General features: G+C 42.4%; 1 protein-coding gene and 1 pseudogene across 1 annotated transcript; both read right to left on the bottom strand.

Moving 5' to 3' along the window:
* Positions 1 to 8,905: 8,905 nt before the first annotated feature.
* LOC115166477 (P2Y purinoceptor 1-like) lies at positions 8,906 to 10,206 on the bottom strand (annotated as a pseudogene).
* Positions 10,207 to 10,521: 315 nt separating this feature from the next.
* Positions 10,522 to 20,228, bottom strand: LOC115165579 (CCN family member 2). Its single transcript, XM_029718778.1, has 5 exons — positions 19,980 to 20,228; positions 18,699 to 18,915; positions 17,269 to 17,517; positions 13,965 to 14,188; positions 10,522 to 12,114 (listed from the first exon to the last, which is right to left on the bottom strand). Exons 1-5 carry the CDS (start codon positions 20,049 to 20,051, stop codon positions 11,764 to 11,766), a joined length of 1,113 nt encoding a protein of 370 aa, XP_029574638.1. The 5' UTR covers positions 20,052 to 20,228; the 3' UTR covers positions 10,522 to 11,763.
* Between the last annotated feature and the right edge of the window lie 6,355 nt (positions 20,229 to 26,583).

Raw genomic sequence — 26,583 nt, 5'->3', positions numbered from 1 at the left:
TTTGAAGTAATATCAAATAGTATTTGAGCCCAGGTCAGCCACTTATCATGCACACACACGTGTCAAAGATTGTTGAAGATGTTATCGCAGGTGCAGCGAAATGCTTGTGTTTCTAGCTCCAACAATGCAGTAATAGACAAAATACTGCAAAGTAGTATATAGTAGTATATGGAACACGGCCTACAGTAGTTACTACTACATGAGAATGTGACAAGTAAGGACTTGTAGGCCATGTCTTGGACTCTTGTTATTGTGTTCCATATACTACAGTTTCTCTGGCAAGATGGCACTGACAGACACGGACACCCTGTTTCTAGCTCCTAGACAACTTTGCAGTATTTTGTCTATTACTGCATTGTTGGAGCTAGAAACACAAGCATTTCGCTGCACCTGCGATAACATCTTCAAATCTGTGTATGCGACCAATACATTTTGATTTGATTTGATTTGAAAGGGTGTGTAACATTAAACGTTTCAACAAATATGTTTTTAATGACTGGAGCTTACTATGTGCTGCAATCATAAAACCAACAAAACACATTAATATTTTCTATCCAACCAATACTGACTGTGTTATGCAGCAGACAAATTCAAAAATATGACACATGATGAATTATACAGCATATTACTGCATGCACATCAAAATGCTTAGCTTACCATTAGCTGTACGTGTAACGTCTGCTACAGAAGCATGGTGTTGCTGCAGTCAGTACCATACCCAAGCTCCATTCTTGACGTGAGTCCCCAAAAGAATCCAGTGAAATCTTGGGATGTCTCGATATACAGTGGTAATGTAAAAAGCAGCAAAACAAAGCATCTAGCCAGGCCTCATTTTAAAAACAAGCCCCAAATGATCTGCTCCTATTGTAAATAGTTTAGTAAGGTACCATCTCATGTTACCCTTTTGGATTGTAAAGGGGCATTTTCCTTCACTAAACTTTTCCACTTACTTTGTCAGGATCAACTCATTTACCACTATCCCTATCTCTCACACAGTCATGGATGGCAGCCAGCAAAACTCAAATATATCACTACAGCTCATTTACTGAGTAAAAACCTTAGCGCACCAAAACAATAGCAAATATGGAAAATAATAATCTGTTTGATTTTAATCACAATCAGTACTCCCTCAGGACGTTGCCTCCCTAATCTCAATAAGACTGTTGGGTGTATTTTGTTGTAATGAGTTGCTGCTTGCACAGTGTGTTACAGTACTGTAATGATCCTTTGGGTCACCACACAAGTGTGGCCTTTCATATGGTGCGGGTTGACTTCATATGGCGCGGGTTGACTTCATATGGCGCGGGTTGACTTCAAATGGCGCGGGTTGACTTCATATGGCGCGGGTTGACTTCATATGTTGCGGGTTGACTTCATATGGCGCGGGTTGTAAGCGAACGAAAGGTATTGGATCCCCATTTGCAGCCGCCTCGGCGAGCGCTAGGCTTCCTTGGGTCCGCAATATACGTATATCAACAAGGACACTGAGACAAGACCCTTGGTTAAGAAACCTTGAAGTCTGACAACTAGAGTAAAACATTTTCAAAAAAACACTCACCCAAGTAAGCAAGAAAAATAGGCAGAGTAGAGGGCAGAGAGAGGGAATGACTGATGGGCTGCTCTGTGCTCACTGACCGTCGGGTTTATTAACGAGGACCCTCATGAGTGATGGACTCCTCAGCAAAGTACAAAGGTTACAGTATCCTGTATGTGAGGCCCGGACATAGGATAAGCACAGAGACAATGGATTTTCAGAGGGGTTCTAGTATTTATGCCATAGGCCTAAACACTATTGATGGTTTCCATTTATAAAACAAACAGATCCAACTACTTAAATGGTTGATGATACTCAATAGATAATTGACCTCAATGCACAGTAATTGACCTCACTGCACAGTAATTGATCTCACTGCACAGTAATTGATCTCACTGCACAGTAAATGACCTCACTGCACAGTAATTGATCTCACTGCACAGTAATTGACTTCACTGCACAGTAATTGACCTCACTGCACAGTAATCGAGCTCACTGCACAGTAATTGACCTCACTGCACAGTAATTGACCTCACTGCACAGTAATTGACCTCAATGCACAGTAATCGAGCTCACTGCACAGTAATTGACCTCACTGCACAGTAATTGACCTCACTGCACAGTAATTGACCTCACTGCACAGTAATTGACCTCAATACACAGTAATTGACCTCACTGCACAGTAATTGATCTCAATTCACAGTAATTGACCTGAATGCACAGTAATTTATCTCACTTCACAAGTTTTGTTCTTGTAATATTACACCACTATTTTTGCTTGAGGTCATGACATTGATTTATCAAATTTTCAGAGAAAATATATTTGTACAGTGACATTTGAATAGCACTGGTTCACTTAGTTTTTGCCCTCAATCATTTTTAATCCCTTTTATGAAGCTTTTCCTGTGCTGTATCTGGTCTTGCACTTCTCACTCTAATCTAGGAGATCTTTGTTTAAACTAAACATAGTATGCTATACAATACTACCGTGCGTCATTAGAGATGGTTTGGGACCTTGCCACATCCTGCAGCGTAAATAGGTCGTGTTCCTGTCTGCTGCCGAATGACTGCTAAGCACTAGAGTGTGTTCTTTACCGAATGTTCTTACTGAGGAACACAAGGCTATTCTTGGCAGAACAGTTATGTCACATCAAATTGCAGAACATTTCTAAGCAAAATGTGAATCGAAGTGATAAGGAACTATGGTGTGTGAAGTACTGTACATTCTTAGTTTATGGATTCAAATGTATTCCCATGTATCAGTTCTAATGTATGGATTGTAGTGACAGTGGGCCTGTCATTCCTGTTAAGTAACGCAGTGTATTTCAGATATAGGGAAAGCAATTGAAAAAACCTGAAGGTTGATATAATGGGATTTCCATAGTGTCTGGTATTTTACATAGAGAACCTTTCTAATATGTAAAAAATGTAAGTCATGTGTAATTATTACATTCATCTTTTGAATCAAGTTTTTGTTGGGTTATTGTAATTATGTACCTTCGCCATGTATTTGAACTAATGTTATACATTTTGTAATACAGTATAAATTGTAACATTTGATTCCATACATATAAAGGATGAGATACATGTTTCATGAAATAAGAATACGTTCAAAAGTCTTCTTTAAATTAACATTTTCACTTTAGAATATATACAGTATCATGTGTTCTTTTTAAACCTTCACCACATTTAAAGCCGATCACCACATTATAATAATATTCCATTTTGAATGGAGTTTCACACCTATATTAAAAACTCTGCTGGCAGTTAGTCTGTTTCCTGTTCCTCTGCACATGCATTATCTTTTTACTGCAGTCGGCTAAATCAGGGTCACAAAGAGTGCTTCCTGGTAGTCTTAAACAAATCTACTTTGAAACGAAAGTACACACCTCACTTACATGGTTATTTCGTTTTAAAAAAAGAAGACACCGATATCATGTCAGATATAGCATTGAAATGCATTCAGTTATGAGTTTGCATCCCAATATTACACTTCATATGCATCACAGAAGACTGAAATAGAACAAAACCGTTTGACAAAGAAATATAGGATTTTAAGCGTTTTTTTATGTCTATTAATTATGAAATTATGAACAATATTAATAACATTCCACCAATGAGGCCACTAGGTCATGTAACTGCAGGAAAGGGCTACCAGCATTTTGTGATTTCACATTGCTCTGTAACCTCAATACCATGTGCCATAAACCAATACAGTCTACACTTTGCTTTAAATCAGTTTAACATATAATATATTTAAAACACAATTGGCACCTTAACCTAACCTATGGAATTGTTTTAAGATGGTCATACCATGTATCATGTAGCTATTTGATTTAGATAACCCTTTTGTCACACCCTGATCAGATTCACCCGTCCTCGTTGTTGTCTCCACCCCCTCCAGGTGTCGCTTGTTTTTACCCAGTGTATTTATCCCAGTGTTTTGCCCATTCTCCTGCTTTTTGCATTTTCTAGTCATCCCGGTTTTGACCCTTGCCTGTTTCTGGACTTTGTACCCGCCTGCCTTGACCACGAGCCTGTCTGCCACTCTGTACCTCCTGGCCTCTGATCTGGGTTTGACCTTTTTGCCTGTCTATGACCATTCTCTTGCCTACCCCTTTGGATTAATAAACATTGTAAGGCTCCAACCATCTGCCTCCTGTGTGTGCATTTGGGCCTCGCCTTGTGCCTTGATCAAACATTTTTTATTTTAAAATGATTTTATAAAATATTGAATTTGACCTTTACTACTATAGGCCGTAGAAACGCATTGAATAACACATTCATAAATGGCCAAAAAATACAATAAAAAAGGAAATCACAAGGAACAAGGTTTTGAAATGTCTGTTCTATATCTAGGAGAATAAGAAAGCTCAGGAAATATTTTAGTTTTTTGGAATATTTAACCCCTTATTTTTGTTGGCACAAAATTACCTCCATACTTTCATTTTTTTGTATGGGTTACCTTCAGACGAGTCCAATGACACTTGTGGGGGTCGTAGAGCACAATGGAGAACACCATCATGTTGAGAGTCTCCCCCTTTCATAATATACTTTACAAAAATATAAACACAGCATGTAAAGTGTTGGACCCATGTTTCATGAACTGAAATAAAAGATCCCAGAAACTTTCCATACGCTCAAAAGTTTATTTCTTGTTTACATCCCTGTTAGTGAGCATTTCTTATTTTCAAAGGTAATCTATCCACTTAACAGGTGTGGTATATCAAAAAGCTGATTAAACAGCATGGGCATTACACAGGTGCACCTTGTGCTGGGGACAATAAAAGGCCACTCTAAAATGTGCAGTTGTCAGATGTCTCAAGTTTTGATGGACGGTGCAACTGGCATGCTGACTGCAGGAATGTCAACCAGAGCTGTTGCCAGATAATTGAATGCTAAGTTGTCTACCATAAGCCATCTCCAAAGTTGTTTTAGAGAATTTGGCAGTACATCCAACCGGCCGCACAAACGCAGACCACGTGTCACCACGCCAGCCCAGGATCTCCACTTCCGGCTTCTTCACCTGCGGGATCGCCCGAGACCAGCCACCCAGACAGCTGATGAAACTGTGGGTTTGCACAACCAAAGAATTTCTGCACAAACTGTCAAAAGCCGTCTCAGGGAAGTTAATCTGCTTGCTCTGCTTACTCGTTGTCCTCAAAATGCTCACCTTTGATGGCCACTCGCACACTGGAGAAGTGTGCTCTTCGTGGATGAATCCCGGTTTGATCTGTACCGGGCAGATAGCAGACGTCGTGTGGGCGAGTGGTTTGCTGATCTCAATGTTGTGAACAGAGTACCCCTTGGTGGCGGTGGGGTTATGGTATGGGCAGGCATAAGCTACGGACAACGAAAACTATTGCATTTTATCGATGGCAATTTGAATGCACAGAGATACCATGACGAGATCCTGAGGCCCATTGTCGTGCCATTCATCCACCACCATCACCTCATGTTTCAGCATGATAATACACGGCCTCATGTCACAAGGATCTGTACACAATTCCTGGAAGCTGAAAATGTCCCAGTTCTCCCATGGCCTGCATACTCACCAGACATGTCACCCATTGAGCATGTTTGGGGTACTATGGATCGACGTGTACAACAGCATTTTCCTGTTCCCGCTACTTCGCACAGCCATTGAAGAGGAGTGGGACAACATTCCACAGGCCTAAATCAACAGCCTGATCAACTTTATGCGAAGGAGATTTGTCACGCTGCATGAGGCAAATGGTGGTCACACCAGATACTAACTGTTTTTCTGATCCACTCCCCTACCTTTTAAAACAAAATGTATTGGTGACCAACAGATGTATATCTGTATTCCCAGTCATGTCAAATCCATAGATTAGGGCCTAATTCATTCATTTAAATTGACTGATTTCCTTATACATATTTTTGTTCAGTGTAGTTTTGTAGACCAAACCATTCGGATGCAGACCGATTTTCGGTATGTCTCATGGTCTGACAAACACCACTGTAGCTTGGCCACCTTCCACTGCAGATGCAGAAGGCCGATATAGGTGGATGAGGTGTATTGAGATGCAGCCCATGCAATGATACAGTATCTCTAGTTTAAGCTGATGGATTGTGATGTGGATTTCTTTATTATGTTACTTAGATTGACACACGGTTGTGTCAATAGACTCTTACGAATATTTTGGGGAGGACGGGCTCATAGTAATGACTAGAATGGAATCAATGGAATGGTATCGAACACACATTCACTTCATTCCAGCCATTATTATGAGCCCGTCCTCAGCAGCATTATTATTCCAGACATTATTATGAGCCTCCCCTCAGTGGCATCATGTGATTTACAATATATTTACATCTATTAGATACAATGAATAACCAGGAAAGTCAATTCATACATATTACCATACATGGAAAACAATGTTTATTTTGTTTTATTTAACCTTTATTTAACCAGGAAAAGCTCATTGACACCCAGTCTCTTTTGCAAGGGAGACCTGGCCAAGAAGGCAGCAGTAATCATTACAACATTACTACATGTAAAACATGCAATACAATCAGCACATCAACAGCACAATCCAGTCTACAGGAAATATTTACACTCCTCATGAACAGTCTTGCATCAGAGTTTTAAATCCTTTAAGGGCACTAATACATCTAGGTGAAGCATATATTGTAGACTATTCCATGCCTCTGGTCCACAATAGCAGAAGGCATTCTTGCCTAACTCGGTAAAGGCCCTGGGGACTTTAAGTAGCAACCACCTAGCAGACCAGGTCTGGTAACTGCTAGTGGTAGAGGTGAGCAGGCTACAGATGTAGAGAGGGAGTTTATCCAATATGGTTTTGTAAATGAACACGTACCAATATAGCTGTCTGCACATATAAAGATAGGTCCAATCCACCATTTGGTACAAGGGGCAATGGTGGGAGAGTGACTGTCACGTCCTGACCAGTAAAGGGGTTATTTGTTATTGTAGTTTGGTCAGGACGTGGCAGGGGGTGTTTGTTTTATGTGGTTCGGGGTTTGTTGGGATATGTAATTATGTAAGTTTGTTTTAGATGTTCCGGGGTTTTTGGGTATTGTTCTGGTTTTGTATTTCTATGATTTTCTAGGTTGTGTATTTCTTTGTTGGCCTGGTATGGCTCTCAATCAGGAACAGCTGTACATCGTTGTTGCTGATTGGGAGTCATACTTAGGTAGCCCTTTTTTCACATGGGGTTTGTGGGAAGTTGTTTAGTCTGCAAGACTGTCGTTCGTTCGTTCGTTTTCTTTATGTGTTAAATAGAAGTAAATATGAGCACTCAACCCACTGCGCCTTGTTCTACTCCATACGACGACCGTTACAGTGACTGAGCATTTGTAACAAAGCATAAGGATAGATGATAAACAGAGTCAAGTCACTTTAACACAGAAGAGGCTTTATGCATATACAGTGGCTTCAGAAAGTATTCACACCCCTTGACATTTTCCACATTTTCTTGTCTTACAGCCTGAATCTAAAATGGAAAGACATTTTAAAAAATGTGTCACTGGTCTACACACAAAACCCCATAATGGCAAAGTGGAGTTATGTTTGTAGACATTATTTCTAATTAATAACAAATGAAAAGCTGAAATGTCTTGAGTCAATAAGTATTCAACCCTTTTGTTATGGCAAGCCTAAATAAGTTCAGGAGGAAACATTTGCTTAACAAGTCACACAATAAGTTGCATGGATTCACTCTGTGTGCAATAATAGTGGTTAACATGATTTTTGAATGACTATTTCATTTCTGTACCCCACACATACAATTAACTGTAAGTTCCCTCAGTCGAGAATTGAATTTCAAACAAAGATTCAACCACAAAGACAAGGGAGGTTTTCCAATGCCTCGCAAAGAAGGGCATCTATTGGTAGATGGGTAAAACAAAAGCAGACATTGAATATCCCTTTGAGCATGGTGAAGTTATTAATTACACTTTGGAGTCACAGTCACTACAAAGATACGGTACAGGAGTCCTTCTTAATTCAGTTGCGGGAGAGGAAGGAAACCACTCAGGGATTTCACCATGAGGCCAATGGTGACTTTAAAATAGTTACAGAGTTTAATGGCTGTGATAGGATAAAACTGAGGATGGATCAACAACATTGTAGTTACTCCACAATACTAACCTAATTTACAGAGTGAAAAGAAGGAAGCCAGTACAGAAAAAAACATTCCAAAACATGCATCCTGTTTGAAACAAGGTTGCAGTAAAACTGCAAGAAATGTGGCAAAGAAATGAACTTTTTGTCCTGAATAGAAAGTGTTGTGTTAATCCAATAAAACACATTGCTGAGTACCACTCTCTATATTTTCAAGCATGGAGGTGGCTGCATCATGTTATAGGTATGCTTGTAATTGTTAAGGAGTGCAGAGTTTTTCAGGAAAAAAAAATTCCAACTTGAGCTAAACACAAGCAAAATCCTAGAGGAAAACCTGCTTCAGTTTGCTTTCAAACAGACACTGAGAGATGAATTCACCTTTCAGCAGGACAATAACCTAAAACACAAGGCCAAATCTACACTGGAGTTGCTTACCAAGAAGACAGTGAATGTTCCTGAGTGGCCAAGGTACAATTTTGACTTTAATATACTTAAAAATCTATGGCAAGACCCTAAAATGGTTGTCTAGTAACGATCAACAACCAAATGACAGAGCTTGAAGAATTTTGAAAAGAATAATGGGCAAAGGTTGCACAATCCAGGTGTGTAAAGCTCTTAGAGACTTACCTAGAAAGACTCACAGCTGGAATCGCTGCCAAACGTGCTTTTACAGTTAATCAATGCACAGTAATAAACACAGCAGAAATAGATAAATGAGTGGGGGAGAAATGAGAGCACGCAAACAAAGCTCTGTCTGGTATTGCAATGAGAATGCTGTGCTGAACTCATAATGGTGCTGAAGCTTGTCCCTGGATGCGATGGTTGAATATCTGAGGGACAGACTGTTGAGCTCATTCCCAAAGTCTGGTGATCTGCATGAGAAGAGCATCATTACTATGGAGGTAGACCAATGGGTTGATGGCACTGTTTAGACATACAAGGGCTCGGCTGACTTGGTGAGCAATGTAGATGCCAGTGAACCAATCCTGACACATCTGTTCTCTTTTCAAAATCCTAGTTTTCAGGTTTAGATTCCTGAATATATGATTCTGGGGTGTAACAAACAGAGAAGAGTAAAGTCACAAGGAACACCAGTTTTAGGCATCTCTGCTTCATCACTTGGTTGATGTTGGTTTTGGTGGAGAGAACCACAGCCACGTGTCCATAGCAACCCAATATGATGAGCAGAGGGATGCAGAATCCACATACTGTCCATGCAATACTGTAGTTCAGGTAATCATTGGTAAAGCAGTCCGAGGTGGTGTCAAAGCATGTTTTTGTCCCTGAAGAAGAGTTGGGTACTGTTTTGTCAAAGTACACATCAGGAAGACTCAGTATGCAGACTAAAACCCAAACTACAGCAGTGATAACTACAGAGTGACCCCCAGTTATCCTGCCCATCACTCTCAGTGGGTGGACAATGCTCAGGTACCTGTATAGGCTAATACATGTGAGGAAACCAATACTTCCATACAAGTTCAAATTGAAGCAGAATCGTATCTTGCAGAATATTTCCAGTGACTGTCTGCTGAGTAGTACGCAACCAGAAATGGAAGTGTCATCAAATATAGAATATCTGCCACTCCAAGGATCAGAACAAAAACATTGATATTTCCGAATTTCTTCCAGTTCGCGAACAATAATTTTAGTCCCAAACAGTTAGCAACAAGACCAATGATGAATACTGATATATACACTGCAGGTAAGAATTTCTGTGAAAAGGCCTTGTTAACTTGTCCTCAGGAAGAGTTTGCCTTCATTTTCTCTCCCCCACAGAAATTGATCTTATACGGGTGAGAATAACCTGAATAGAGGTTGAATGAAAAAAAAGTATTTCCTTCAAGATGAATGAAGAAGTCAGTCGCTCAGTTTCCTACCACTTCTCAGTTATTCTCAGAGCTCCACATTGAGATTGCAAAAGGTAGAGGTAGGTTTTCTCTTACAATGTTTTGTGTGAAAGTGCCATTTGCTCTATGACAAGCTGTAACACTGACTCTCTATACAGAAGAATTCTGAAATTACCAGTAGGGACTTGTTTCCTGACTACAAACAGGAAATCATACATGTCTAGACACACACCACACACACACAGTGACCCCTTATTTCATTCAGTTTTGTAACGGTGGTTTGAAACAAGAGGCTTTTTTGTGGAAAGCCTAGAACAGAACTTTTTGATCAAGGTCAACATTGTCATTTTATATCAAAATAAATGACATCAATTTAGAGCCGGTCAGTTTCCTGTTCAGTTTTATATCACACAGCTATTTGCACTGATACTGTGAGTCCAATAGAAGCCACTAGATGTCAATGGAGTTACATGGCTTTCTGATTTTGGGACTCTACAGTGTGTATGTTGAAATATCAGCACACAAATCACTAATCAATCATAAGGAGTTTTATGGGAAAGTTACAGAAGAAATTACAACAACATCTCAATATAGCAATATAATTATTGAATAAGATGCAATGTACAAATGAGCTCAAGCTTTACACAAAAGGCATTGTGGATGGAAAACAGTTTGGACAATGCATAAAATCAGCGATACAATTGTACGTTTCAAAAAGCATAAGAATGGTTTATATTTACAACAACATAGAAAATAAAAGTACAATTTCATCTGACTAAGAACACAAAATAGACACATTTATAAACAAACAAACAAACAAACTGATATAACAGATGGAATTTGCATGTCAAGATACAGTATCTATCAACTCAAAGGATGGTGTCATTCTGTAAAATAAATTCACGAATATGTAAGTAACAACACTTATCCACTCAACTAAGTCAGGTCACGAGTCCAGGAGAATCACTAGGACCTAAGATGAGTCAAGAAAGGCAACAAATGACTCTGGTCAGGTGTCATCTAGTCTAGTCATATGATACTACAGTTGGTCAATCAGTAAACAAGACATGTTGTGTTACAGTATTTCACTTCCATATGCTGAACAGTAGCTCTATCAGTCTGCTTCTGCTCACTTGCCAACTCCTTATGGAAACGTCATGCCACATTTTTGGCTTGACAATGACCACGTAGTAGAGAAAAACACAAACAGACCTGGGACCAGCCTAGCTAATTAGGGTTTATTGACCTATTCTATTCCTCATGAGGTCACCCTATGACAGGTGATAAAATGGAATAGAGTAGAGGTCTTAGTGCAGACAGAGCTTGTCCAGTCATGTCAGGGCTTTATCCCTAAAACTCAGTCCCAGTTTATTACCTAGAAGACCATTTCACTTTCCCTATCTATCCTAAGAAGTATAGGTTACACCTGCTGGATCCAGCCGTGATAGAGAGAGGCTCTGTTCCAATATCCATACTTGTATACCACTTAGAAGGAAGAAATGTAATTGGCATGTATTCAGCAATGTATTTGGCAAGTAGTGTACCAGTATGGACATTGGGACACAGAATAAGTGTTGCTCCCATGTCTCAGTATGGGAGTGTCAGTGCATGAAGGAGGGTAGGATAGGGCTCTAGATCTCAACAATAACTTACAGTAAGTAGGAAAGTGGAGATCTCCTGGGCAAAAGCCCTATGCAGAAAATATTGAGGTGGAGAGCCACGGTGGACGCCCTAGGTTCTCAAGGGGGGCTAAAGGATTGAATCGAAATGCAAGTCTAGCCCCAAATGGCAGGGCTCCTGTATGAGCGTGAAGGGCCTGTGTAGGGTACAGCTGCATAGGGGCCTGAAGCTGAGTAGGGTACAGCTGCATTGGGGCCTGAAGCTGAGTAGGGGCAGTTGTAGTGACAGACACAGGAATGGATCATCATGACTGCCCGGTGTAGGAGCCTGCCTGTGGGGCACCGGAATGCCACCGTGGCCGTGCTGGTCCTGTAGGGGGTGCAGCAGCGGGCGTCGGTACACTGGCCACAGTACCGGGGCCGGTAGACTCGTGTGCTGTAGCAGCCCTGGTGCACCAGTCTCACTGGCACCACTGACCTGTAGCTCGGCTCGCAGCGCTGGCCCGACTGAAAAAACACACACAGATCACCAATGTTAGCCTACTAGATGAGCTCATGGCTGCTGAGAATAGAGTTGCATGTATGTTTTATTAAATTAGGAATGAACTCAAATGCACTTACTGAAGAAAAAATATAACACCATAATACATCATTTTTTGTACAATGTTGTATACATAGCATATGCATTTCCAACACAAGCATACTCCAGACCATACAGTACGGCCATTTAATAAAGGACTGCACACATTTCATTAGAGTCGAGGTGACAGGAGCACACATTTTAGCACATATATGAGGCATATATGCATGGCATGGGTCCTGTTGATCTTATCTAATATCCCTGTTGACATACCTAATACCCCCATTGACATAACCTAATATCTCTGTTGACATAACCTAATATCCCTGTTGACATACCTAATACCCCCATTGACATAACCTAATATCCCTGTTGACATACCTAATACCCCCATTGACATAACCTTATATCCCTGTTGACATAACCTAATATCCCTGTTGCCATAACCTAATATCCCTGTTGACATACCTAATATCCCTGTTGCCATAAGCTAATATCCCTGTTGCCATAAGCTAATATCCCTGTTGACATAACCTAATATCCCTGTTGACATAACCTAATATCCCCATTGACATAACCCAATATCCCTGTTGACATAACCCAATATCCCTGTTGACATAATCTAATATCCCTGTTGCCATAAGCTAATATCCCTGTTGACATACCCAAAATCCCTGTTGACATAACCCAATATCCCTGTTGCCGTAATCTAATATTGTAACGATCGTCGTTTTGGGTAGACCAAGACGCAGCGTGAGTTGGGTTCATCATCATTTTATTTAAGGTGAACCAGAAAAAAACTATAAACAACACAATGAACAAAAAGTCTTGCAGGCTCCTAACACCTATATTAAAACAAGATCCCACAACTGAAAGTGGGGAAAAAGGGCTGCCTAAGTATGATTCCCAATCAGAGACAACGATAGACAGCTGCCTCTGAATAGGAACCATACTCGGCCAAACACAAAGAAATAGAAAACATAGAATAGAACAAAATCTAGAATGCCCACCCCAAATGGTCAGGGTGTGACAAATATCCCTGTTGACATGCCTAATATCCCTGTTGACATAACCTAATATCCCTGTTGACGTAACCTAATATCCCTGTTGACATAACCTAATATCCCCGCTGCCATAACCTAATATCCCTGTTGACATAACCTAATATCCCCATTGACATAACCGAATATCCCTGTTGCCATAACATATCATCTCTGTTGACATAACCTAATATTCCTGTTGCCATAATCTAATATCCCTGTTGACATAACCCAATATCCCTGTTGACATAATCTAATATCCCTGTTGACATACCTAATTTCCCTGTTGACATAACCTAATATCCCTGTTGGCATAACCTAATATCCCTGTTGACATAACCTAATATCCCTGTTGCCATAACATAATATCTCTGTTGACATAACCTAATATCCCTGTTGCCATAACCTAATATCTCTGTTGCCATAACCTAATATCCCTGTTGACATAACCTAATATCCCTGTTGACATAACCTAACATCCCTGTTGACATACCTTATATCTCTATTGCCATAACCTAATATCCCTGTTGACATAACTTAATATCCCTGTTGACATAACCTAACATCCCTGTTGACATACCTTATATCTCTATTGCCATAACCTAATATCCCTGTTGACATAACCTAATATCCCTGTTGACATAACCTAACATCCCTGTTGACATAACCTATGACACGTGAGGTAGGCCAGTTGGGGAGTGGGTTATGAGAGGTTATATGGGCAGGTATGGGCTCACCATGTGGCTTCTGTGTGGCTGGAGTAGCTGACAGGGCCAGACCTTACAAAGACGGCTCTGCATCTCGAGCCGGCAGGCTGGGTTCTTGTTGGAGACCCGAGTGGAGACCCCGGCATCACAAGTCCGGGAGCAGACACTCCACTCTGTACTCTGGTCTATACAGTTAAAGGCTGGGTTTTGCTGGGGACCAGACATGCCTGGCCACAACCTGTCTGATCTGGAGGCTGGAGAGAGGAGACCAGGAGAGAGATGAGACTGAATGATGAATTTCCTCAAGAAGGCTTGCTTCAGCTGTCTTAAAAATAAGAATAAGTATGGGGAATAACAGCAGTGCGCTTTGAGCAGGCACACAAACAGGACAATGAGGAATGAGTGACTTGTCACGACATCCTGCTGTTAACTCAATCAGAGACAAAAAACTAATCTGACATGAATTCCCAGTTTTATTTGAAAAAAATGTATCAGTGTGTTTCAGATGTCATAATGTCTCTTAATGACTCAATTGGCCTCAAATTGGACAGGAACTTTTTGTCTTTTTGTATCACAGAAAAGCAGTGTGATCTACGGAGATCACTCCCTAACTCTGGTTGGATCTGTGAGTCATAATAACCAGCTGTGTTTTTGGTCCGCTGTGACCAGAACCATATCGGTTTGGTCAAAAGTAGTGCACTACATAGGGAATAGGGTGCCATATGGGATGCATATGGGAAACATGGTCCACTGGAAGAGGACTTATTATTTTAACAATAATGTGAATCTTCATCTGGAAAGACTTTTCCATTGAAATGCTGTGGTTATATTTGGACATTGTGTCTTTTCATTTGGCCAAACTCACCCCAATTAAATGCTAAACATCCGTCAATAAAAGACCTCAGACAGTGAATGTCAGTGACATAGCTCAAATCAAATCAAATTGTATTTGTCACATGCGCTGAATACAACAGGTGTAGACCTTACAGTGAAATGCTTACTTACAAGCCCTTAACCAACAACGCAGTTTTAAGAAAAAAATAGACAAGTAAAAAAATATATATCATTTCAAAAATGATTAAAGAGCAGCAGCAAAATAACAGTAGCGAGGCTGTATACAGTAGAGGGGGTACCAGTACAGAGTCAATGTGCGGGGGCATAGGTTAGTCCAGGTAATTGAGGTAATATGTACATGTAGGTAGAGTTAAAGTGACATGCATAGATAATAAACAGAGAGTAGCAGCAGCATAAAAGAGGGGGGACAATGCAAATCGTCTGGGTAGCCATTTGATTAGCTGTTCAGGAGTCTTATGGCTTGGGGTTAGAAGCTGTTTAGAAGCCTCTTGGACATAGACTTGGCGCTCCGGTACCGCTGCCATGCGGAAGCAGAGAGAATAGTCTAGGGTGACTAGGGTGTCTGGAGTTTTTGACATTTTTAGGGCCTTTCTCTGACAGGAAGCTTTGCCCCAGTGATGTACTGGGCCGTACGCACTACCCTCTGTAGTGCCTTGCGGTCGGAGGCCGAGCAGTTGCCATACCAGGCAGTGATGCAACCAGTCAGGATGCTCTCGATGGTGCAGCTGTAAAACTTTTTGAGGATCTGAGGACTCTGAGGAATCTTTTCAGTCTCCTGAGGGGGAATAGGCTTTGTTGTGCCTCTTCATGACTGTCTTGGTGTGTTTGGACCATGATAGTTTGTTGGTGATGACACCAAGGAACTTGAAGCTCTCAACCTTCTCCACTACAGCCCCATCAATGAGAATGGAGTTGTGCTCGGTCCTCCTTTTCCTGTGGTCCACAATCATCTCCTTTGTCTTGATCACGTTGAGGGAGAGGTTGTTATTCTGGCACCACATAGCCAGGTCTCTGACCTCCTCCCTGTAGGCTGTCTCATCATTGTCAGTGATCAGCCCTACCACTGTTGTGTCATTGGCAAACTTAATGATGGTGTTGGAGTCGTGCCTGGCCATGCAGTCAGGAGTGAACAGGGAGTACAGGAGGGGACTGAGCACGCACCCCTGAGGATGAGCGTGGCAGATGTGTTGTTACCTACCCTTACCACCTGGGGGTGGCCCGTCAGGAAGTCCAGGATCCAGTTGCAGAGGGAGGTGTTTAGTCCAAGGTTCCATAGCCTTGTGATGAGCTTTGAGGGCACGATTGTGTTGAACCCTGTGCTGTAGTCAATGAATAGCATTCTCACATAGGTGTTCCTTTTGTCCAGGTGGGAAAGGGCAGTGTGGAGTGCAATAGAGATTGCATCATCTGTGGATCTGTTGGGGCGGTATGCAAATTACAGTGGGTCTAGGGTTTTTGGGATAATGGTGTTGATGTGAGCCATGACCAGCCTTTCAAAGCACTTCATGACTACAGACGTGACTTCTATGGGTCGGTAGTCATTTAGGCAGGTTACAGTACCTTAGTGTTCTTGGGCGCAGGGACTATGGTGGTCTGCTTGAAACATGTTGGTATTACAGACTCTGTCAGGGACAGGTTGAAAATGTCAGTGAAGACACTTGCCAGTTGGACTGCGCATGCTTGGAGTACACATCCTGGTAATCCATCTGGCCCTGCGGCCTTGTGAATGTTGACCTGTTTAATGGTCTTACTTACATTGGCTACGGAGAGCGTGATCACACAGTCATCCGGAACAGCTGATGCTCTCATGCATGCTTCGGTGTTGCTTGCCTCGAAGTGAGCATAGAAGTAATTTAGCTTTTCTGGTAGGCTTGTGTCACTGGTCAGCTCGAGGCTGTGCTTCCCTTTGTAGTCTGTAATAGTTTGCAAGCCCTGCCACATCCAACGAGTGTCGGTGCTGGTGTAGTACGATTCTATATTAGTCCTATATTAGTCCTATATTAGCGGGATTTCTTACAAGCTTCCGGGTTAGAGTCCCGCTCCCTAAAAGCAGCATCTCTACCATTTAGCTCAGTGTGGATGTTGCCTGTAATATATGGCTTCTGGTTGGGGTATGTGTGTACAGTCACTGTGGGACAGCGTCATCGGAAGTTAAGTTGTGGGAAGTTAATATTGTCCTACAGCTTGATCAATAAAATAACATTTGTCATTGTGGTATCCAATTGTGTGAACATTTCCTTATGTATGTCAAGTAGCTTGTCTAAAACCAGAAAATAACCTTTGGAATACACAGTGGCTTTTAAATATGGTCCAGTTTAAAGATGTAGCAGAAACCTGCGTCAGAACAGAGGATGACAAGCCTGGTGCCAGATCTGTTTGTATTGTATTGTCAATGACAACCACCATAGTAGTGGGCTATACAGCACGAACAGATCTTGGACCAGACTAGTGTATGACTGTTATCCAAGCTTGATGTTACCTGTGATGGCATCCTGAAGGATAGTATTGTCCGTGTTCTCACACACCCACTCCTTGCAGCACTTCCCAGGCAGCTGTACCCGCTGGGGGTGTGGGCAGTCTGGGCTGGGCAGACGGATGTCCTCAGAGCACAGGGGCACGCAGGTCACACCTCCCCCCAGGCAGCGGCACTGGGTGGCACAGGAGGGCTGGAACACCTGGCCATCCAGGTAAGAAACCCCATTCATCTCACAGCCCAACTCCTTCTGACCTGGACGGGTATGAACAGAACAGAGCTGGGTTCAAATCTATTTCAAATCTATCAAATAGTTTGAGCATTTGTTCTAGCCTGCCTGGAGTCCAGATGGGCAGAGTTTGTATTTCTGGGACTATTTTATTGCTCCATCAAGCCAGGCAAGCTCAATCAAACACAGATCAAGTATTTGAAAGGATTTCACATAGTATTTGAACCCCAGTATGATGTGGGAACAGGACAGAGAGATCCTCTTAGGCTCCTTACCCTGGACTGGCATCCCCACCCTAATCCTAACCCATACCCTGGAACATGGCCCCTGCTCTGGTCTGAAGGAAATACAATTAGGAAAGGAAAACCTCAAACAGAGAGAGACAGAGAGAGAGAGAGAGAGAGAGAGAGAGAGAGAGAGAGAGAGAGAGAGAGAGAGAGGGGGGGGGAGAGAGAGAGAGAGAGAGAGAGAGAGAGAGAGAGAGAGAGAGAGGGGGGGGGGGAGAGAGAGAGAGAGAGAGAGAGAGAGAGTGACAGAGCTTATGAAAGAGCGAGGTAAGGACACAAGAGGCTCATGTCTACTACCAAGCCTGTGGGTTGTTATGTGATGTTATGGGAAACCAGACTGTGGCCCAAATGGCACCCTATTCCCTATTAAGTGCACTGCTCTGGTCAAAAGTAGTGCACCATGTAGCGAATAGGTTGTCATTTGGGACATAGCTCAGGCCTGGGGAGACTGAGAAGTCTGTTTTGCAATCCGTGTGTGTTGTCTCTGCAATCTATCATTCTCAATGGGAAGTGTGTCAACACCACCACTGAAAATAGAGGTTGAGGTGTTTTGAAATACAGGCAAACTAAAGCCCCTCCGCTTTGCGGCTGGCTAGCTGGCTGAGTAAATGCCCTAAACAGAGTGTGTGTTTGTCCCTCTCTTACATGCAGACAGTCAAACAGAGTGCAGCTTCAAACCCTCTCCCTTTATTTGCTAATTGTCATGGGCAGAAGTTGGTTGTTTAGTGTCAGAAAAGAGTTGTCTGTTTGTCCCACCCACACAGACACAGACTGCAAAGGCAAACCACACCTGGTCTAAACTGACTCTGAATCTTTCAGGCCTGGATTTGGCTTGGGCAGAGGCTGCTTGTTTACTGTTAGGAAGGGTGGCACTGTTGTGTTTGTTTATGACTGAAAGTCAATAAACAATTGGTACTCACTGGAACACTCTCCAGGGTCGCCGGGGAAGCTAGTGCTGTAGTCACACTGCAGTCCTCGCTGGCTGTCACACACGTACAGATCACTGCAGACCTCACCCTGCTGCCGGGCACACACCTGGCAGCACTGGCAGCCGTCCAGGACCAGAGGGACTCCAGCTGGGCACAGGGGCACGGGGCTGGGGCACTGGCATGGTCCCGGGCATAGCTGACACCACACCTAGAGTAACACGGGGGCAAAGGTTAGAGTTTAGAGCAGGCTGAGATTAGAGCAAGAGGAGTAGGAGGCCAATTGTTGGTCAGTTGTTGTTGTTGTCGTCATAATCGTCATCATTATCTCCGTCATCATCGTCATCATAATCATCTTCATCATTATTATCACCATCATAAGTATCAACAATATCTTCATTGTCGCCATCATCATAATTGTCATCAACTTCATCATAATTAAAACAATGCTGCAGTTATGTTCTGAAATAAAACATCCTTTCTTTGACCAACTGTAAGCATGTGTATTTGGTAGAAGTAATGTGTCTACTATGTCCAACACTGTCTAGTCAAAGTACACTATCTAGTACACTATGTCCAACACAGTCTAGTCAAAATACTCCTGTTTTCAATTACAGGCAGATAATGGAGCCAACTCACAGCAGGCAGTCTTTGGACATACTGGTCTCAATTATTCACTGACGGAGCAATGTCATCCCCCTGGACTCTACCATTGTTTTAAACATAATTTGTCATCTCAAACTATTCTCTATGGCAACTATACAATTTAACATCAAACATTCACAATATTCTTAAAACATCAATATTGATCATTATTATTCATGATGATCAAAGTGTAGAAACATTTTCTTTTTTTTTGTTGCCCATTTCTAGGATTGGAATATGCAGTGTACAATACTGGTACATCATGCAATGAACAGCTTATTGTACAAATATTACAAATTGGATATAGAGAAAGTTACAAATATTACAAATTGGCTACAGAGAAAGTTACAAATATTACAAATTGGCTATAGAGTAAGTTACAAATAAAAACAACACTAACATAAAAACAAACAATCAGTTTTATCAAAACAGATTTAGTTTAATCTTCAAACACAGCCACCTGGAAGCTTGTGATAGATATTTCCATGGAATGAATGGATACAATCAATGGAATGTAGTCACATTGGTCTCCACAGACAGTCCACATCCTGAGAAACAGGTGTAAGATACAGGTACAGTTCACCTCCCCATACACACAACGAGAAAAGCAGAAAACCAGTATGGCCTCACCTGCAGTGCACCCATACAGAGCAGTAAAGCCAAGGCTATCACATTGTCACTGAGTTGTCTTGAAATTTCCATTGAAATGACTGTAGGTTGATTGGACTGCTCTGTTGTGTCTGTCTGTCTGACCTCTAAGTGATGAAGTTGTTGGTAGTGGTGCTAGCTAGCTACCAGTGCTGCTTGCTGTTGGCTAACTACTCATTCCTTTGCATGGCTGACATTTATAAAGTCTCTGCTGTGATGTCACAGAGCTGACCGCCGTGTAAACAGTCACTGGAGCGAGATCAGGAATGTTTCACATTCCTCCTTCTCCCTGTCATCCATTTACACTTCCAGCCCTTTCTCCCCTTCTTTTCTCCCTCCCTCCCTCCCTCCCTCCCTCCCTCCCTCCCTCCCTCCCTCCCTCCCTCCCTCCCTCCCTCCCTCCCTCCCTCGCTCCCTCCCTCCCTCCCTCACTCCCTCCGTCTCAGTCTGTTGGTGTGCTGCTAAGTTTAAACAGCTTAACAGAAGTTGAGGGGAGAAAAATACATTTTTGTTGTTGTTTTAAAGCAAATTTCCTGCAATTCTACAAATGTTTCCATGTCCTATGTGTGTTTATCTGACCGCGGTCCGTGAGTTGAGTACTGTATAATAGACTACTATGAATTAGCACATTTTCATCTTCTTTATGTTTTAAGATAGTGGTTTCGCTTTTCCTTTCCATATATATATATATGTATGTATATATATATATATATGTGTGTGTGTTATGTCACACATTTACGTGTGTATATATATATATATATATATATATATATATATATATATATATATATATATATATATATATGTATGTTATGGAAAGGAAAAGCGAAACCACTATCTCAAAACATAAGGAAGATGAAAATGTACTAATTCATAGTAGTCTATTATACAGTACTCAACTCGCGGACCGCGGTCATGTCACCAAATAAGTCGTACTCGTCGTTGAAAATGTCATACAGGAGAGAGAAGGACCAAGGCACAGCGGAAGTGTGGACACTCATTTTTTTAATTGGTAAATGAAAAAAAGCATCCACAGGGAAAACAAAACAATGAACGGTACTCACGATTTACAACAGTTTTGCAGGCTATCTAAAACGCAGTGCAAAAACAATTCCCCACAACCCCAAAGACAAACACACACACCTATATAGGACTTCCAATCAAAGGCAGCTATACACACCTGCCTTCAATTGGAAGTCCCAATCATCAACCCAACATTTAACAAACACAAACCCCCTGCCACATCCTGACCAAGACTAAGCAAAACGCCCTCTGCTGGTCAGGACGTGACAGTACCCCCCCCCTCAAGGTGCAGACTCCGGGATGCACCTTAAAAAAGAAAAACACAAGAAAATCCCCAATACCCCAACAAAATCAACAAACAATAACCCCTAAACCATAAGGGAGGGAAGGGAGGGTGGCTGCTGTCACCGACGGCACTGTGCTACACCCTCCCTCCCCAACCCACCTATCCTGGAGGTGGCTCAGGTGCAGGACGTGGACCTCGTTCCCCCTTTGGCGTCGCCCACTTTGGTGGCGCCGCTAGCTGCGCCGGGCAGACGTGCCACTCGGGCTGACCCTGGCAGACGGACCACTCGGGCTGGGCCGGAGGACAGGAGGGCCACTCGGGCTGGGCCGGAGGACAGGAGGGCCACTCGGGCTGGGCCGGAGGACAGGAGGGCCCCTCGCGCTGGGCCGGAGGACAGGAGGGCCCCTCGCGCTGGGCCGGAGGACAGGAGGGCCCCTCGGGCTGGGCCGGAGGACAGGAGGGCCCCTCGGGCTGGGCCGGAGGACAGGAGGGCCCCTCGGGCTGATCCTGACTGACGGGCCACTCTGGCAGCTCCTGACAGGCAGGGCACTCTGGCAGCCTCGAACAGTCGGGCCACTCTGGCAGCTCCTGACAGGCAGGGCACTCTGGCAGCCCCGAACAGGCGGGCCACTCTGGCAGCTCGGGGCAGCTCCGGGCAGTCTGGCCACTCTGGCAGCTCGGGGCAGTCTGGCCACTCTGGCAGCTCCGGGCAGTCTGGCCACTCTGGCAGTTCCGGGCAGTCTGGCCACTCTGGCAGTTCCGGGCAGTCTGGCCACTCTGGCAGTTCCGGGCAGTCTGGCCACTCTGGCAGTTCCGGGCAGTCTGGCCACTCTGGCGGCTTCTGACTAGCGGGCGGCTCTGGCGGCTCCTGACTAGTGGGCGGCTCTGGTGACGTATGACTGGCGGGCGGCTCTGGTGACGTATGACTGGCGGGCAGCTCTGGCGACTGTTGACTGGCGGGCAGCTCTGGCGACTGCTGACTGGCGGGCAGCTCTGGTGACTGTTGACTGGCGGGCAGCTCTGGTGACTGTTGACTGTCGGGCCAGTTCCCCAGACCTGAATCCAATTGAGCACATCTGGGACATCATGTCTCGCTCCATCCACCAACGCCACGTTTCACCACAGACTGTCCAGGAGTTGGCGGATGCTTTAGTCCAGGTCTGGGAGGAGATCCCTCAGGAGACCATCCGCCACCTCATCAGGAGCATGCCCAGGCATTGTAGGGAGGTCATACAGGCACGTGGAGGCCACACACACTACTGAGCCTAATTTTGACTTGTTTTAAGGACATTACATCAAAGTTGGATCAGCCTGTAGTGTAGTTTTCCACTTTAATTTTGAGTGTGACTCCAAATCCAGACCTCCATGGGTTGATAAATTGGATTTCCATTGATTATTTTTGTGTGATTTTGTTGACAGCACATTCAACTATGTAAAGAAAAAAGTATTTAATAAGATTATTTCATTCATTCAGATCTAGGATGTGTTGTTTAAGTGTTCCCTTTATTTTTTTGAGCAGTGTATATATATATATATATATATATATATATATATAACATTTATAAACATTTAGATATATATGTTTAGGAAAGGAAAAGCGAAACCACAATCTCAAAACATAAGGAAGATGAAAATGTGCTGATTCATATATATATATATATATATATATATATATATATATATATATATATATATTATATACAGTACCAGTCAAAAGTTTTAGAACACCTATTCATTCAAGGGTTTTTCTTTATTTTTACTATTTTCTACATTGTATAATAATAGTGAAGACATCAAAACTATGAAATAACACATATGGAGTCATGTAGTAACCAAAAAAAGTGTTACAAAAGTATAATCAGTTGTGTTGTGACAAGTTAGGGGTAGTATACAGAAGATAGCCCTATTTGGTAAAAGACCAAGTCCATATTATGGCAAGAACAGCTCAAATAAGTAAAGAGAAACGACAGTCCATCATTAATTTAAGACATGAAGCTCAGTCAATCCGGAAAATATCAAGAACTTTCAAAGTTTCTTCAAGTGCAGACACAAAAACCATCAAGCGCTATGATGAAACTGGCTCTCATGAGGACCACCAGAGGAAAGGAAGACCCAGAGTTACCTCTGTGGCAGAGGATAAGTTCATTAGAGTTAACTGCACCTCAGATTGCCACTACTAAAAGACACCAATAAGAAGAAGAGACTTGCTTGGGCCAAGAAACACAAACAATGGACATTAAACCGGTGGTAATCTGTCCGTTGTCTGATGAGTCCAAATGTAAGATATTTCTTTCCAACTGCAATGTCTTTGTGAGATGCAATGTAGGTGAACAGATGATCTCCGCATGTGTGGTTCCCACCTTGAAGCATGGAGGAGGGTGTGTGATGGTGTGGGGGTGCTTTGCTGGTGACACTGTCTGTGATTTATTTAGAATTCAAGGCACACTTAACCAGCATGGCTAACACAGCATTCTGCAGCAATTCGCCATCCCATCTGATTGAACAAGACAATGACTCAACACACCTCCAAGCTGTGTAAGGTCTATTTAACCAAGAAGGAGAGGGATGGAGTGCTGCATCAGATGACCTGGCCTCCACAATCACCCGACCTCAACCCAATTGAGATGGTTTGGGGTGAGTTGGACCGAAGAGGGAAGGAAAAGACAGCCAACAAGTACTCAGCATATGTGGGAACTCCTTCAAGATTGTTGGAAAAGCATTCCAGGTGAAGGTGGTTGAGAGAATGCCAGGAGTGTGCAAAGCTGTCATCAAGGCGAAGGGTGGCTATTTTGAAGAATCAAACAATTAACAATTTTTTGGTTACTACATTATTCCATGTGTTATTTCATAGTTTTGATGTCTTCACTATTATTCTACAATGTAGAAAATAGTAAAAATAAAGAAAAACCCTTACATGAATAGGTATGTTCAAACTTTTGATTGGTACTGTATATATAAACAGCTGTTTATAGTGACAGTCAATCCTAGAAAATAACATTAAAACAGGTAGTTGTTAATTATTTCTTAATTTCAAAACTTTAGATGCAACCGAAACGAATTCATTGATATCTAAGTCACCTCTTATAATGCCAACCTCATCTGTCCTGTGGTTGCCATGGTCTGGAGCATGGGTCTGAACTTGAAAGTCCATGACTAGTCCCATTGTGAAAGAGACAGAGAGGTTCCACTCTTGAGGAACCATGAGGAAACAAATCTGTGTCTGAAATGACACCCTATTCACTATATAGTGCACTACTTTTGACCAAACCCATAGTAGGACTATGGTCGAAAGTAGTGCACTATATTGAGTGCCATTTGGGATGCAGATATTCTGTAGTGAAGAGTAGCACTGCCCAGCAACTACAGCAAAGCAGCAGAGAAGGCTAACATCTAGTCTAAATAAGAGGCTGTTACTATAACGGTCAACATAACAGTATGACCGGAGAGATAGAAATATCTTCTTGGGGTGGGTGAAGAATTCTGCAAAAGTCTGGACCATTCACTTAATGTATGAATTAAATAGGCCTACCATAACCGTTACATACCATTGAAACATTTTTGGTTAAGAAATGGATCTAATAAAGAACAATACGTTGAGTATTACTTGGGCATCATTATGCCGTTTAAATGCCTTGGTCCAACATTCCATTCAACTATGAGAATTCTTGATAACAGTTCACATGGAGAAAGAAGGCTGGGACAGGGGAGTGAAGGGAAAAGAAAAGACAGATTGTTTGAAAATAGAATGACACAGATGAAATGATGCATGTCCAACACAGGTGGGAGTCATGTGGTTAGCCAGTTACAGCAGACCAAATGTGAACTCCAGTTTGCTCTAAACTTTGTTTTCAACACCTTTTTATTTTAGTTTCACACTGTCCACGAAATACAGGATTTGCAATGCCCCCAAGCTAATAGGCAAGGCAATAGCCCTGCTGTAACCCACAGTGTACACTGGACATTTGGAGGAGACATTGATTCCGCCTCAAATGGCACCCTTTTCTATATTTAGTGCACTACGTTCGACCAGAGCGCAATGGTCCCTGGTCAAAAGTAGTGCACTTCATAGGGAATAAGGTCCCATTTGGGACGCATATCACAGTGTACATTGGACATTTGGAGGAGACCTTGCTTCAGTGCAGAAGACAATGGGCCTACAGTAACCTGAGGCAATATTGTTTTGTTATGCAATAGAGTATGCATACTTCATACCATGCTTGTTCAAACATACAAGTAGAGCAAAGATATTACAAAGATCAAGTTCAAGTTTATTATAAATATAAATGTAATGTCATTATTTGTCCTACTGAAAGCATTAATTAAAGTAATAAGAAAAAAATATTGCTTTATTTATCCAAAGGAGCAAAACAATCAATGACAAACAGAGCATCAGATCATCAATGATATTTTGGAAGAAATCCAGTCTGAATCGCTCTCTGAATTTCAATGTACACTACCGTTCAAAAGTTTGGGGTCACTAATAAATGTCCTTGTTTTACATGAAAACATACATGAAGTTAGTTTCAAAATGAATAGGAAATATAGTCAAGACTTTGACAAGGTTATACATAATGATTTTTAATTAAAATAATAATTGTGTCCTTCAAACTTCCTCCATTTGCAGCGATTACAGCTCTGCAGACCTTTGGCATTCTAGTTGTCAATTTGTTGAGGTAATCTGAAGAGATTTCACATCATGTTTCCTGAAGCACCTCCCACAAATTGGATTGGTTTGATGGGCACTTCTTACGTACCATACGGTCAAGCTGCTCCCACAACAGCTCAATAAGGTTGACTGGCCACTCCATTATAGACAGAATACCAGCTGATTGCTTCTTCCCTAAATAGTTATAGCATAGTTTGGAGCTGTGCTTTGGGTCATTGTCCTGTTGTAGGAGGAAATTGGCAACAATTAAGCACCATCCACAGGGTATGGCATGGCGTTGCAAAATGGAGTGATAGCCTTCCTTCTTCAAGACCCCTTTTACCCTGTACAAATCTCCTACTTTACCACCACCAAAGCTCCCTCAGACCATCACATTGCCTCCGCCATGCTTGATAGATGGTGTCAAGCACTCTTCCAGCATCTTGACATTTTTTCTGTGTCTCAAGAATGTTCTTCGCTGTGATCCGAACACCTCAAACTTAGATTTGTCTGTCCATAACACTTTTTTACAATCTTCCTCTGTCCAGTGTCTGTGTTCTTTTGCCCATCTTAATCTTTTCATTTTATTGGCCAGTCTATGGCTTTTTCTTTGTAACTCTGCCTAGAAGGCC

This window comes from Salmo trutta, chromosome 28 (assembly GCF_901001165.1).
Source record: "Salmo trutta chromosome 28, fSalTru1.1, whole genome shotgun sequence".
Lineage (NCBI taxonomy): Eukaryota > Metazoa > Chordata > Actinopteri > Salmoniformes > Salmonidae > Salmo > Salmo trutta.
The sequence above is the reverse complement of the archived record's forward strand: the minus strand, read 5'-3'. Positions and strand labels throughout refer to the sequence as shown.

Coding starts and splice junctions, on each gene's coding strand:
- LOC115165579 (XM_029718778.1), bottom strand. CDS start 20,051: ATGGAAATTTCAAGACAACTCAGTGACAATGTGATAGCCTTGGCTTTA. Junction 17,518..18,698: donor CGACCCTGGAGAGTGTTCCA/GTGAGTACCAAT, acceptor ATACCCGTCCAG/GTCAGAAGGAGTTGGGCTGT. Junction 12,115..13,964: donor AGCCACACAGAAGCCACATG/GTGAGCCCATAC, acceptor GTGTTTTTTCAG/TCGGGCCAGCGCTGCGAGCC.